This window comes from Canis lupus, chromosome 27, assembly GCF_003254725.2.
Source record: "Canis lupus dingo isolate Sandy chromosome 27, ASM325472v2, whole genome shotgun sequence".
Classification (NCBI taxonomy): domain Eukaryota; kingdom Metazoa; phylum Chordata; class Mammalia; order Carnivora; family Canidae; genus Canis; species Canis lupus.
In genome coordinates, this window is record NC_064269.1 from 36,246,537 (window position 1) to 36,262,456 (window position 15,920).

The following is a 15,920-nucleotide window of genomic DNA, read 5'->3' on the forward strand; positions in this document are numbered from 1 at the left end:
ACTCCTGCTTTTGTTGATCTGTTCTTCTCTATTTCATTGAGTTCTGCTCAGATCTTTATTAACTTTCTTTTTCTGGTGTAGATTTTACTCGCTGTTCTTTCTCCAGTTCCTTTAAGTATGAGGTTAGCTTGTGTTTTTTATTTTTTTCCAATTTTTTGAGGGATGCTTGTATTGTGATGTATTTCCCTCTCAGGACTACTTTTGCTATATCCCAAATATTTTGAATGGTTGTATCTTCATTTTCATTAGTTTCCATGAATCTTTTTAATTCTTCTCTAATTTCCTGATTGACCCACTCATCTTTTAGCAGGATGCTCTTTAACCTCCACATGTTTGAGTTCTTCCAAATTTTCTTGTGATTGAATTCTAGTTTCAAAGCATTGTGGCCTGAAAATATGCAGGGGACAATCCCAATCATTTGGTATTGGCTGAGACCTGATTTGTGACCCAGTATGTGGATCTATTCTGGAGAAATTTCCATGTCCATTGAGAAGAATGTGCATTCAGTTGCGTTTGGATGCAAACTTCTGTATATGTCTGTGAAATCCATCTGGTCCAGTATATCATTTAAAGCTCTTGTTTCTTTGGTGATGTTGTGCTTAGAAAATATGTCATTTGCAGAAAGTGCCATGTTGAAGCCTTCTACTATTACTGTATTATTATCTATGTCTTACCTTTGGTTATTAATTGATTGATATACTTGGCAGCTCCCACATTACGGGCATAAATATTCATGAATGTTAGGTCTTCTTGTTGGATAGACCCTTTAAGTATGATATAGTGTCCCTCTTCATCTCTTACTATAGTTTGGGATAAACTTTAATTTATCTGATATGAGGATTGCTACCCCTGCTTTCTTTTGAGGACCATTTGAATGGTAAATGGTTCTCCAACCTTTCATTTTCAGACTGGACATGGCCTTAGGTCTAAAATGAGTCTCTTGTAGACAGAAAATGGATGTGTTCCTGCGCCTTTGATGGGATCATTAAGCCCAATCACATTCAGAGTAACTATTGAAATAAATGAATTGAGTGTCATTGTAATACCTATTCAGTCCCTGTTTTTGTGGATTATTTCTTTGGGCTTCCTCTTTCTTTTATGGGGTCCCCCTTAATATTTTTTTTGCAGAGCTGGTTTGGTGTCATATTCTTTCAGTTTCTGCCTATTTTGGAAGCTCTTTATCTCTCTTTCTATTTTGAATGAGAGCCTTGCTGGATGAGTATTCTTGGCTGCATGTTCTTCTCATTTAGGACCCTGAATATATCCTGCCAGCCCTTTCTGGCCTGCCAGGTCTCTGTGGAGAGGTCTGCTCTTAATCTAATATTTTTCCTCATATAAGTTAGGGATCTCTTGTCTCTTGCTGCTTTAAGGAACTTCTCTTTATCTTTTGAATTTGCAAGTTTCACTATTAAATGTTGAGGTGTTGAACGGTTTTTATTGATTGGGGGGGGATCTATCTCCTGGATATGAATGCCTGTTTCCCTCCCCAAATTAGCAAAGTGCTCAGCTATGATTTGTTCAAATATGCTTTCTGGCCCTCTGTCCCTTTCAGTGCTCTCTGGTACGCCAATTATACATAAATTTTTCCTTCTGAGGCTATCATTTATTTCCCTTAACCTTTCCTCATGGTCTTTTAATTGTTTTTCTCTTTTTTCCTGCTTCTGTCCTTGCCATCAACTTGTCTTCTATGTTGCTCACTCTTTCTTCCACCTCGGACCTCCAGTTTGGATTGCATCTCATTTAATTGATTTTTAATTTCGGCCTGATTAGCTCTAAATTCTCCCTCATGAAATATCTTGAATCCTTTATGCTTTTTTCCAGAGCCACCAGTAGCTTTATAATTGTGCTTCTGAATTGGATGTCTGACACGAATTGTAATTCAAATTCTGTAACTCTGTGGGAGAGAGTACAGATTCTTTCTTTTGTGGTGAGTTCTTCCTTCTAGTTGTTTTGTTCAGTGAAGAGTATGAATGGGCTGAGTCAAGAATATCAACCACGACCTAAGTAAATTTCACCCTAGATGATTCTGAAAAGGTCAGAGACCAGAAATTGACAAGAAAGATCGGGATGAAATTTAAAAAAAGGACCACTAAAATGAAAAACAAATTTTAAAACAAGTTAGTAAAAAAAATAAAAGGCCAAGAATCCCAAAGAAGATGAAAAAAAGAAAAGAAAAAAAAGAGAAAAAAGCAAAAGGAAAAAGGAAAAAGGAAAAAAAAAGGAGAAGAAAAAAAGGAGGGGTACTGGGAGATGATGGTGGTGATGAAGTTGTAGTAGAGGGAGAATGTAGTCTACCAGAGGGGGTCCTTGAGGGTGACCCTCTTTGTTCTGAGTATATTAAGTTCTGTATGTTAGAAGATGCTCAGTCCCAAATTTATATAAACCAAAAATACTTGTAGAGAGCCCCAGCATTGACCATCAAAACATAAATGAGATAAAAGAGGGGGAAGGAATGGGAATGAAGAGAGAATATAATCTCACAGAATGAACCAGCACAGCATTCCACTTGGTTCTGTGTGATGCTGGTCATGTTTTAGAAAGTAATAACTTCCACCATTGCAGGATGAAATGAGGCAGAGAAAACAAAAAACACAAGGCAAAAAAACATATTTTGTATATCTCCCCAAAATTAGTTGAGTATGTTAAAGGGAATCTAGAAGTGGAAAATATATCTAAGACCTGTAATTATAGAAATATGAAAGTCAAAAAGGAAGAAACTTAAAAATGAAGAGGTGGTAAAATATTGTAGTTAAGGTGGGGAAAAGAGAAAAAAATATTGGAAATTTATAGTCTGATATAAAAATGAGTTGTATTGGAAAAAGGAAAAAAAAGAGGGGTACCCTTTAGTTCCATGTACTGTAAATCCCTCGACTTCCCCTGAAGCTTTCCAGCACTGCTTGGTCCAGAACTTGCTCTTCCCCTGTCCTTCCAGCTGGTCCTCAGGGGGAGGGGCTGCTGTGCTGATTCTCAGGAGTGTGTACCTGGGGGAGCTGCCTCTCCCACGCCGGGTGCCAGGCTCAGTGGCAGCTATTTATCCCCTGAGGCCCGTGTTCCCTGGTGGCCCAGCCCTGTCTCAGGCACAGGGTGACACAAGGAGCAACACCACTGGTGGCAGCCAGCTCTCTAGCCCTGGAGTCAGCTCCTGCAGTAAATACCACAGCTCCCAGTCCACACTGAGCTCCAGGAGTGTGGGGTGCTCACCTGCGCAGCTTGGGGGCGCCTGGTGGCAGGAGAGTCCTTGCCATCCTGGGCTCTCCCCACCTCCGCCTGTTCCGGGGGATAGGGCGGGATGGTGGGCTGTGTCCCCCGTCACCCTGGGCCCCGGGGCCTGCGCTGCTGGAATCATGCTCCCGGGGCCTTGGCTCCCGAAGGCAGCAGGGTGCAGCCCCCATCCTCCCGGAGCTGCTGCCTGACCCACCGGCTTCTGCCGAGGCCCCGCCAGGTATGCCCTCCAGCCCTTTACCGCGCTTGGCCTGCAGTGTGTGGTGGCTCTCCCCCGGGCGCCCTTCCTCTATTAGGGACCCCGGGAACCTGAGGCTCCACTGTCCCTCCTGGGATCCTCCCCGAGTTCCCTGCTAAGCGCCTTTCGGGCCGGGAAGAATCCGGTGCAGATTTTTAAAGTTCCTGCTTCTCCGGGGCTGGGCTTTCCTGTCCCAGAGGCTCTGCCCCCGGCCTTAGCCTGGCTCCTGGTGGGGGCGGGGGTGCACTCCCCTACTTGATTCTTTTTTTTTTTTCTGCCTTTCTACCTTGTTAGAAGCGAAAACCCTTCTTTCTGTAGCATTCCAACTGTTCTCTACTTATTTATCTATTTATTTATTTAAAGATCTTATTTATTTATTCATGATAGACATAGAGAGAGAGAGAGGCAGAGACACAGGAGGAGGGAGAAGCAGACTCCATGCAGGGAGCCTGAGGCGGGACTCAATCCCGGGACTCGAGGATCGTGCTCTGGGCCAAAGGCAGGCGCTAAACCACTGAGCCACCCAGGGATCCCCTGTTCTCTATATCTCAGGTCAAATTCGTAGGTTTTCAGGATGATTTGAAAGTTATCTAGGGGGATCCCTGGGTGGCGCAGCAGTTTAGCGCCTGCCTTTGGCCCAGGGCGTGATCCTGGAGACCCGAGATCGAATCCCACGAGGGGCTCCCGGTGCATGGAGTCTGCTTCTCTCTCTGCTTGTGTCTCTGCCTCTTTCTCTCTCTCCGTGACTATCATAAATAAATAAGTAAAAATTAAAAAAAAAAAAGAAAGTTATCTAGGTAAGTTGGTGGATATAGGTGGGTTGGAGAACCTACTCCTCCACCAGCTTGCTGCCTCCTTATCCAATATTCTTGATAAAATATTTATCATAATAGTTTCTGTTAGTTTCTGTTATACACACACACACACACACACACACAATTACACTAGCTACAAATTAAAATGTCTTATTTCTTCCTTTCTTATTTTTTATATTTTTAAATTTATTTTTCTTGACTTATTTTGCTTCTAGGACCTCCTATAAACAATAGAGGCTACTGAATAAAATAATTGATAAAGGCCATTCTGATCTTGTTCCAGAGTTCAAAAGAAAAACTTCACTTTTAACCACAAGTATGATGTTAGGTTTAAAGTTTGTTGTGGTTGTTAATTTTTTGTTTGGTTTGTTGTTTTCTCTAATGTCAATGTTCTTTATCAGATTAGGGAAACCTGCTTCTAGTTTTCTGAGAGATGAGGTATTAAATTTTATAAAATGCTTTTCTACATCTATTATAATAATAACAGATTTTTTGTCTCTATTTTTTTCTAAAATGTAAATCAACCTATATTAATTACTAAAATAAATTCCAATCAGTCATGATGTATATCCTTTCTATATATTCCTAGATTTCATTTTCCCTGGTGTTGTATAAGGTTGGTATTCACCTTGTTTATTCCTGGAAAAGCAGGAAAAGTGAGTTTGAGTTTTCTGTATGTTCACACAACACACTCTATTTATGCTCAACTGTATCTGGTCTGTATCTAGATGATAAGATAAGACTTTGGGTTCCTTTCAATCAGCAAATGAGGTGAAAGAAAGAAGAAAGTTTAAAACTGTATGTTATTAGGAGACACGCAAAGATTTAATCTCATAGCATCTTTATTCCCTTTGCATGGTCCACAAGGTGTATGCTCCCAAAAGTTGCTTTAATGACAGGATAATAGTGAAATGCTAACTATATTTTTCATTTGGTATTTCATTCATTAGCATGCTCTCAATCTTAACTGGATCAGCCAGCTTCTTACATATGACACGCTGCCTGGAAGTGCATTTTATATAGTAAACAAATGGTATGTCCACATATCCACAATACATCAAACCATTTACATCATTTGTGTTTCTCATAAACCTGAAAGAGAAAATAAAGAATTACACTTGGCAAGTCAAACATTTGAAACACATCCATAGGAAAAAAGATTTACCAATATATCATTGCTCCTGGGTCTATATTATCTAAAATACATTTTAATTATTATTTGGAATATCAAGAGTGCCCAAGTTACTTATATTTATCAACAAATATGCAGTATCAAACACTGCCTTACTTAATCTGCCTTTTCCATTTTTTTTTTTACATCTGGACTACTTGCTGTCCTTTACTTCCAGATGTACCATCTCCCTTCCTCAATACTTAATATGATTTAGAATAATACAATTCTATTAAATCCCCCAGTCTAGCTTCTCTGGTAAATCTTCAACACTGTCTCTTCAAATATTTTTCATAATCACCCAAGTCAGGAATTAACTTAACATATGATATCTTCAGTTCAACATCATCTCCAAGTAACATTTCCCCCTAACCATTTTTCAGGGATTTTATTCTGAAGTTCTTGAATAATTACGAGCTCCTAATACAAGATTACTGAGCAGGGACTATGCATCAGAGACAAACTTGTAAATTGAAAATATCCTTTGGGAAAAATATAGTTTATTAAATACTTTGGTCAATAAATAATGATCATTAATAAAAAATGGTTATCAATTAATTTATCAAAAGCGAAATTTCCTATTTGAAGTGACATGATACAGATGTCATTGATAATAGCCCCTTTTTGAGAAACACATCCCAAAATACATTAAGAAAAAAAACAAAAGGAAATACATTGCCTACACATATATAACTATATATTATACACCTATCTAATGTATTATATATACATATATATTATTATGTACTTTTTATTTAGGTATTATTTCTTAACAATTTGAAATATATGATGTCTTCTATTCCACTATAGATTACCTCCCCATTAGCAATAATTACAAATAAGCACATGGAAATTCTATTTTTTCAAAACAAGATTCCATCTGTACTCTCCTCTGATGCACACACTACCTTCATCTCTAGTCCCTTTACTCCAAATGAGATCTTTAAAATATATTTTCTTCTGTCCTCCATTTGTACACATATATTGTCCCCTGCTCTGTCCCATCATTGTAAACTGCCAAAGACAGAACTGCCTTGTCTTTCTGACCCATATTCTCGAGTCTACTATTTGTCTGAAGGAAAATGCAAACAAAACAATCAAAACTTGTATTTGCTTCTCACCCACTGTGGGGAGTGTCCAGGAATCTCAGGGTTTAGATTTAGCGTGGCTGGACCCCAACGCAACTGCCCTGCGTTCAGTCCTGCTTAATGTGTCCTCAAAGAACAAATAAGTATGAATTCATGGGCATGTTGAGGCTCTGGTTTCTTTCTTTAGTCTGATCCTGTCTGCTTCTCAAATTTAAAGGCTTATAAAATGCAAATGGAATTTCAGCATGATTTTTATGTACTCCTTGACTGTCCCCTCTCCTCCTATTTCAAGTAGAACAAATATAGCATATGAATCTATTCATAATGATATATTTATAACCAGATTTCCTAATATATTACAAAACAAATTATTTTATACATACCATCTATGCAATATAACATGCCCATGTTCATTTTGTTCCCTTTACTAGAAATGTTCTAGTCTATTTATAAATTTTTCATTCAAAATGGCCATTTCAAGGGACACCTGGGTGGCTCAGCGGTTAAGCATCTGCCTTTGGACAAGGGTGTGATCCCAGGGTCTGGGATCGAGTCTCACATCCAGCTTCTTGCCGGGAAACTGCTTCTCCTTCTGCCTATGTCTTTATCTCTCTCTCTCTCTCTCTCTCTCTCTTTGTGTCTCTCATGAATACATAAATAAATCTTAAAAAAATAAATTCCTTAGTGACTTGTCAAGATAATGAGATATTTGTGGTAATTTTTTGCATTATTACACACTTTAAAGAAGGCTGAGTTAAGAGAAAAGAGTTATTTGAGGGTGCAATTTCAATTGAAGCTATTTTTAGTTCTAAGCTACAATGCTCCTGGTGAAAACACCATACTCAAACCAACTATAAAAATTCAAAAAGAACAAAAACTTACCAGTTGGAGGAGAAAATCGTTTCATCCAGTTTCTGGTAATCTCTGTCATACTTGGGAGATAATCCCAGCCAGTAATTATATAACCTGTTGGATTTTATAAATTCCTACAAGAAATAGAGATGTTTAAAAAAATAATTGTTTACCTCCCACAAAAATACTAATTGTCTCCCATTTCTGTACATTACCTCACAATATAATTTCTTACAAATTACTGTTTTAAAGTAACATTTTTGACATTACACTACTGCTTTTCTTTTACATTGTACTGCCATTAGAAAAAAAAATCTAGGGGATCCCTGAGTGGCTCAGCAGTTTAGCACCTGCCTTCGGCCCAGGGCGTGATCCTGGAGTCCCGGGATCGAGTCCCGCATTGGGCTTCCTGCATGAAGCCTGCTTTTCCCTCTGCCTGTGTCTCTGCCTCTCTCTCTCTCTCTCTGTGTGTCTCATGAATAAATACATAAAATCTTTAAAAAAAATCTAAACAAAGTGCTCCTTACTATAAGATTTCTTCTGACAGTTATTTATCAGTTACTGTTTCACAAGGGAAAGTATCTACCATTCTATGCATTACTTTAACTTGAGGTCAATGAAGGTCACAAACTTCAAGATTCACGTATCCAGTAGAAGTTAGTCCAGGAGCAAAAGATGTGGTTAATTAATATAAACACAAGTTAATAGAAACAGAAGAAGTAGGAGAAAAAACCTATCCAAGTCAAATGAGAAGTGGTTATAAAGTAGAATTTAGATCCAGTCCAGAATTTTAGAGCCAAAGTTCTTTTTTCCTCATATTCCAGACATTTTTGAGTGACTAAGATGGATCAGTTGAGAATGATTAGATGTGGATGATATCATGGTTTGATTTCCCCCACAGCTGTAAATGATGATAGAGCTTCTTACAGTAGGGAAGCTGACACTTTTGGGAAAATGAATTTTTTCCTTAAATAATATGTGAACACTATCTGAGAGATCAGAAGTGCTGAAGAATAAGTAAAATATGGAGATTCTATTTAGATACTAGAAAGAAGAAAATAAATACATAAGTACAGAAACAAATCTTCCAGAGAACTCACTCTTCCTGGGACCCAGAGAGTCAGTATAATATATCTGCTTAATACTTGCCTTTGACATCCCATCTTAATTCTACTTCTTTATACTATCTTCTTATTCTAGTATATGTTAGCTTTTTCTCTTAGTAAAAAAAAAAAAAAAAGACAAAATGGTAGCAACAGAGATTCTTCTCTTATCCAGATTTTACAGAATTTGTAACCCTCAGGAATGATCTCCTGATCAACTGTTTTTAGATAAATTCTCAGAAATTATGTTCTGAGAGTTGATCCTAACATTTCATTTTGGAAATGTTCACAGACCCAAAGACTGGGCACTCCATATCTCTCCATCTGTCTGGCCTCTGAGATTTTGCTGATGTTAACATCCTAAGCTAAGGTTTTAGATGACACGTTGGCTATCCTACCCTGTAATAAATGTACTAAGTCTCAGCCACTTCATACTCTAACTAAATTAAGCCAGAATCATGTCTGGATTAGCACAAATCTTCCCCAATATGTCTCATTCCTCTCTATTCTATGATGGGAAAAGTGGCTTCCTTCTTCACAGACAGAGATCCATGGGACCTTACCAATACGCTTTTATTCTTAATTGTCAACAGGCTGGCATTTTGAGCAGAACAGAACATGACACTCTCTTGCCATGTTTCATAACTGTTCTTTAGTATATAGCAGCTGTCCTCATGCCACATCCATGTCTTTGGACAAGGTTTACATTTGTGCTCTGGAAGAAGAACATGGTTTCATTTGGGTTGTGTTGATAATCTCCATTATTCTTATTATTCCCATTGTTCTCTATGTCAAATTAACCAAATTTACTTGTCTCTCTTCTTTTTTACATGAAAGATGAAGAAAATGCATCCTCAGTCCAAAAGATAAAGAACACATTCCAAATTAAATGTCCATTGAATTCCAGCATATTTTCTTACCTCAAGAGTCCTGAAAAATGATTGATTAACTTATGTTTCTTTTTCATTTTTTATAATACTACATGACAATGAAGGCTAATCACAAAAACATTGTGTAGTAAGAATCAACCCCACCAAAAAAAATCTTACAGCAGCCCTGCCTTCTCTAACTACAGCATTTCTTGCTGCCTGACATTGAATATTTGGGGGAGTTCTCAAGAGCACCAAGAACATGTTTTAGTTATAATAGCTATAGAAACTGTTAGATATACTTAAAAAACAATTCCTCCTAACTCTAAAGGCAAAGCCTAACTCTTTTCTATTGATTCTCATCAAACATTGACTGAAATTTAAGAATAAGATCACCTATAAAAAAGAAAAGACTCTTCTAATCCTTTAAAAAGGATATAAAGAGGTGACTTATGATCGCCTCCCTATCTTTTGTTGACCTCAGTGCCCAAATAACAGTAGTGAATGTCAGATTAGAGAAACTGTATACTGTCTGATATTTTATTAACTAACTCTCAGCCTCTGATAATTTGGGGGTCTACAGGTATTATTATTTTTCCTGTTTTTCTTCTTACTGCAAGGAAATATCAGTGAGTCCTTTGTCAATCACATTTAATTCCTTTCTCCAAATAATGGCATCCTAGGGAAAAGCTGTTACCTATTGATGAAATGATTTTCAAGTGACACCTAGGTTTTGTTCATTGTCTAATAAATAGCTTAGAGAGGAATGTAGGATTACCTGGTTCTCTTTTGTAGAGTTCATGACATAATTTGGTGGCTGTTACTTGCAGTGTGACAGATAAGTTCCTGATCATCTTGGAACTATTCATGTTACTCATTAGTTGTAGAGAAATATTCCTCTGAAGTTCTTCTTTGAAATTTTGTAGTTTATTCAATTTTCTCATTTCTATCTTCAAAGTTGTGTAAACTCCAGATTAAAAAAAAAAAGAAATGATAAAAAAAAAAAACCCTCAACAACCCATCATCCTTGCTGCTGAACTAATATTACAAAATTAAAGGTCTAGGGAAGTAGTCCCTTTATGGGAGTGAGGGAAACTGACTACCATGTTTAAGTATCTAGTTATCAATACCTTTTGGGGTTTTATCACCAATAATCATTTCTAAGCCTCAATTCAAAAATAAACTTTCTTGTAAAACTCATGTAATTCTAGGTGTTAGCCCTTTCAATCAAAACATAGGTTAATACATACATATGCTTCCTAAGACTCCTAGTCCAATCAGCAGCAGAAGGCATAGAAGAGCCAAGACTCTCTGACACCATCCATGGGAAGGAGCAGGTGGTGCTGTGAAAAGCAAAATTAGCAGACAGGCCTGGAAATGGTATACATCTTTATTCAAATCATTCATTCATTCATTCATTCATTCATTCATCTATCCATTCATTCATTTTACCTTTATTTCTTTCCTAACATGTCTCTGGTAAAGAAATGTGTTTTGCTAGAAACTCAAGGACATTTTAAAATTTCTAGAGAACACATAAAAAACATTTTATTCATGTTTTTGCATGCAAAAATGGTTCTCAATGGAGAAGCTGTTAATTGGTAGGCTGATTCAAGGAACACAGAGGAAAAAATGGGCTTTAAAAAGAGAATTGAGAAAACCAATCAATCTGGATACAATATACAAATTTGGGGAAAATGGGTAGCTGAGAGCTAATGGGTCATTCAGAGTATTCCTTCTGTGAGTGGAAAGTTGTGAATGACAAAGCAAATAATTTCAATTATGTATGTCCTTCTCCCCAGTGCTGAGAATTTGCTGTGAAACATAGATGATAGAGTGTCTTTTGTAATATCTCCACGTGTCCAGGATTTCTTCATAGTTTTAGCAACAAACTTCTGTTGGTATTTCTTTTTTTGCCAAACACTAAAGCCCCAAAACAGATCATTCCCCTTTTAAAAAAAAAGAGGAATCATATACTTTATATTATAAATTAATCATTATTAAATCACCACCTGATTTAAATTATCATCATTTGTGTATGTGAATACTAGATGTTTCAAAAAATATAATTCAAGAATAATGTGATAACCTTATTATACTTCTGGTCTGGTCTGTATCCTACATCTCTTAGTTGCTGAAGTAATAATATTGTGAAATATAGAAAAAATTGAAAGTGAAATGCAAAATGACATCTAGCAATAGTTAATGGTGAAAGAACTAGATAGTCAAGGTCTTATTGAAGGTTAGAAGTGTGGCTTCAAGTACTATCTTTTGTAAGAAGTATATTCTCATTTATTTATGTATACAATTAGACTAAAGTTATGGGTTCAATATCTTCTATATACTACACATTATTTTGGGTGCTCACAATACAGAAGTGAGCAAGACATATAAGTCCCTACTCTCATGAAGATACATTGTAATTGTGAGAGAAAATAAATAGATATATGATAATAGAGATGATAGATGATAGATAGATGATAGATAGATAGATAGATAGATAGATAGATAGATTAGATGGATAGATGGATGATAAATAGATTATAGGGATCTCACATTGTGCTATGGTATACACAGATTTAAAACAGTTATATTATGGAGAGCACGTAGTTTTGATCTTATGGCCAATGGGAATGTGCCTGCAAAATCAGTGGGAAGAACATTATAAGCAGCAAGAGTATCTAGTTTAAAAAAAACCTAATCTGGGAAAGATCCTTACCTATTTGAAAAATAGAAAAAAAAATCAATGGCTAAAAAACTGTGGCCAAGACAAGAAATGATGTTCGAGGAGGTAAAAAATGCAGGAGACAGATTACCTACAGGCTTTGTTAAACCAGAGGGGATTGGACTTCTTTTGGAAAACCAATGGAAGGCTTTAATGAAAACAGGAAAATAATTGAGGGGTTTTTTTTTTTAAGATTTTAGTTTATATGGACAATGAATTAATTATAGAGTAGCAGTGTTGGAAGCGGGGAAAATAGCAAGAAAACTACTGTAGCATGCCATGTGAGAGAGAATAGTAGTTTGTTTTACTAAGATTAGATAATATGACCACCCATGAATTGATTAAAAATACATTTTGAAGTTAGAATCTATAATACAAATTTATGAAATGTTTATGAGAGATCTTTTACTTGATAAAGGGGGTGGATAATAATATGCACACTTATAGGCAGTATAGCATAGTGATTTTTTTAAAAAGGCAAAATTATTCCTAGGGCTAATATGTCTGAGCTTGAATGCTGGATCTACTGCTTATCATGTCAGATATTGGACAAATCATTTGCATCTCTGTATCTTAGTTTTTGCATGCTAAAATAGAATGCCATAAAATATCAGAGATTAAGTGATTTAATATTGGTAATACAATTAGAACATTGCTGGCCTATAGAAAACACCTGGTGATTGTATTAAATATGAATTTATATTTATATCTAGTGAAATGAGCATGATTGGGGAAAGGAAACAGTTTTAGAGGAAAAAAATTTTAAATACAAAACTTTGGGGTATAATGTGGTTTTGAATGTTATATCTTCTAATATTTCTTTGTCTCTTTTCTTTCTTCAGGCCTCTATGTGTCTTTTCATTTAACTTAAACTCCAAAAGAAATAGGAGAAATTGGGGGGTAATATATACTTGACTTGGTAGAAATCAAATGACATTTTTTTAGAGGTCTCTCTGTCTCTCTTTTTGTCTCTCATCTCTGTTTCACACACATATACTTCATTTCTTTCTTTTCTTTTTTTTACTTTTCTTCTTCCTCCCTTCTTCCCTCCCTCTCTCTCTTTTCTCTCTTTCTTCCTTTCTTCTTTCTTCTTTCTTTCTTTCTTTCTTTCTTTCTTTCTTTCTTTCTTTCTCTCTTTCTTCTTTCTTTCTTTCTCTTTCTTCTTTCTTTCTTTCTTTCTTTCTTTCTTTCTTCTTTCTTTCTTTCTTTCTTTCTTTCTTTCTTTCTTTCTTTCTTTTCTTTCTTTCTTTCTTTCTTCTTTCTTTCTTCTTCTTTCCCCTATATCTAGGCTCAACATATGGGAATTTGGTGCATGTATGTATCTAAGTATTTTGTAACCTCCAATAAACATTATTTTTCCCATTTCTAAGTAATAAGTCAGATTCTGGAAATATTAATCCCATCATATGACTGCAAGAATCACTTTAAAATAAATTATCATGTTATTAAGTTCTTCTCAACAGTTTAACCAAAGCAGTCACTTCTTAAATACCATATTAAGATAAGCAAATTTAGTTCAAAATATATCTCATACCTAGGGAAACTGAATTAATTAAAGATTTATAAAAAAGAGCTATATTCCCATTCAACTATAATATTCCTTGAGCTATTTAGAATTTTCTAATTATTCAAAGCATGAATAGACCTAACAGCAAGCTAAGGAGAAGTGATATAATCTGATTTATGTAAGTAAATGAATAACATGTCTGGACACCTGGATAGCTCAGCTGTTCAGCAACTGCCTTCAGCTCAGGGCATGATCCCTGGGTCCGGGATTGAGTCCTGCATCAGGCTCTCTGCAAGGAGCCTGCTTCTGCCTCTCTCTCTATGTCTCTCATGAATAAATAGATAAAATCTTTAAAAACTCCTTTAAAAACTAACAATAAATAAATGAATAATATGTCTAACAGTGTAGTAACATGCTCATTCACAAAATTCCAATTTATAGCTCTGAATACTACTGTCTCACTCTTTTATCTCCAGTTATAGTTTAATGTTGAAATAAAATTCCTCGCTGTTTAGTTTTTTTATTTATTTTTATTTTTATTTATTTATGATAGTCACACACAGAGAGAGAGGCAGAGACACAGGCAGAGGGAGAAGCAGGCTCCATGCACTGGGAGCCCGACGTGGGATTCGGTCCCAAGTCTCCAGGATCGCGCCCTGGGCCTAAAACAGGCGCTAAACCGCTGCGCCACCCAGGGATTCCCTCACTGTTTAGTTTTAAGTTCAGATTCTTCCACTTAGTCATACATGGCTACAAAGGATCACTTAGTATTTTTTTATGAATAAAATTTGATTTGTTTGATGGTAGTGATCAAACTGGAGCAGCTTAAAAGTAACAGAACTTTAATTCCTTCTAATATTCCTTTCAGAAAAAAAATATTCTCAAACTTATTTAGTATTGTCATTCTTCTTGAGATTCCCTCATTTTCATTTGTGGTCCCCAGAACTGAAAAGTGTGGCCAATTTTAAATATTAGAGAAATATATAATGAGACTAAATGAATAAATAAAAAATGAGTAGTGAAATTCTGGCCGATAAAAAGACATTTTGTGAGTATATTTCTCATCTTTATCTATCTTTAATTTAAGCCTCATGAAATAATCATTAAACATGTTAGCCTTTTCAAAATGGCACATATAGCATACACTAAATTATGGCTGCAAGCTCATAATTAAATAGGCCTTGTTATCTCCATTTTATAGATGAGAATACAGACTTCAAAAGGTCAAATGATGGACTTAAATGTCCAATGGACATCCAATGGTTTCTAAAACCTCTCCTCCATAATTCTGATGGGTAAATAGAGAGTCTTTCCCAATCCACAGACATGCATGTGACACTCAAGCATACCATGTACTCCCTGAAGCCACTGTTGCTTTCCTGTAAAACAGAGATGCTCATTTCTACCTTATGAGGATAGGACAGTGCCTATCACATAGGAAGAAAGATGAGAGCCAGTTTTACCATTATATTTGTGACTAGCATTTTCTTTTCTTTTTTTTTTTAATTTATTTTTTATTGGTGTTCAATTTACTAACATACAGAATAACCCCCAGTGCCCGTCACCCATTCACTCCCACCCCCCGCCCTCCTCCCCTTCTACCACCCCTAGTTCGTTTCCCAGAGTTAGCAGTGACTAGCATTTTCTTATAAAAAAGAAGCACTTACAAAACCATGACTTTCCTGGACAACATAGGCCCTTGTTTTACAGGGGAAAAAAAATGTTTCATAATCCAATAAAATCAAGCCATTATCCTATCCTAATTATCTTGAGTATGGCATTACAGCATAGAAACATTGTAAAAGATTGAGTATTCAATGCACTAATTAGCACCTTTATTTTTTTTAATTACCACCTTTAGTAAAAAAAAAAAAATCAACCCTTTATAATTATTTTGTGCATTAGTAATTTTGGTAAAAATGGGAAGCTCAACCTACAACACATCCAAAGCTCAAAATCTTACCTTTTATCCCAACTGTGTCAAACTCATGGATATTTTCCCCTTTTCTGGAGTCCTGAAATTTTAGATCTGCATAAGTAACTTCTTCAGACATTGATGGCTATGAAAAGATAGCCCAAAAAACTATTAAAAAAAAAGATGAAGGTGAACCAACAAAGTTGAATGTTAAACAATAATTATGGTTTTAAACTTCTGTTTATAAACCAAAGCTTAAATTTATAAGCTTTAACTTCTCTTTTCATTGTCCCAATCCTGTGTGTATACAAAGGAGCTACAGCCTATCAGAGGCCTCAGACATAGTTGCAAGAGTGAAAGTTGTTCTTCCTCTTATACTGTTCCTTTTTCTCATTTCTCTATATCTGCCAACTAC

General features: G+C 36.0%; 1 protein-coding gene across 1 annotated transcript; it reads right to left on the bottom strand.

The window, feature by feature from the left end:
* Nucleotides 1–5,099: 5,099 nt before the first annotated feature.
* Nucleotides 5,100–15,814, bottom strand: CLEC12A (C-type lectin domain family 12 member A). The gene is made up of 6 exons (XM_025455043.3): nucleotides 15,554–15,814; nucleotides 10,609–10,701; nucleotides 10,137–10,325; nucleotides 9,053–9,204; nucleotides 7,417–7,520; nucleotides 5,100–5,367 (listed from the first exon to the last, which is right to left on the bottom strand). The coding sequence occupies exons 1-6, from the start codon at nucleotides 15,642–15,644 to the stop codon at nucleotides 5,190–5,192; spliced, it is 807 nt and encodes a 268-aa protein (XP_025310828.3). The 5' UTR covers nucleotides 15,645–15,814; the 3' UTR covers nucleotides 5,100–5,189.
* Nucleotides 15,815–15,920: the final 106 nt, after the last annotated feature.

Bases quoted from the DNA above. Each gene is read 5' to 3' on its own strand.
- CLEC12A (XM_025455043.3), bottom strand. From the start codon at position 15,644: ATGTCTGAAGAAGTTACTTATGCAGATCTAAAATTTCAGGACTCCAGA. The intron at 10,326-10,608 runs GTATGTATTAAC...TTTAATCTGGAG, and splicing joins AGGAGTCTTAGGAAGCATAT to TTTACACAACTTTGAAGATA. The intron at 9,205-10,136 runs GTAATCCTACAT...TTCTTCTTCCAG, and splicing joins ACTCTACAAAAGAGAACCAG to AGCACAAATGTAAACCTTGT.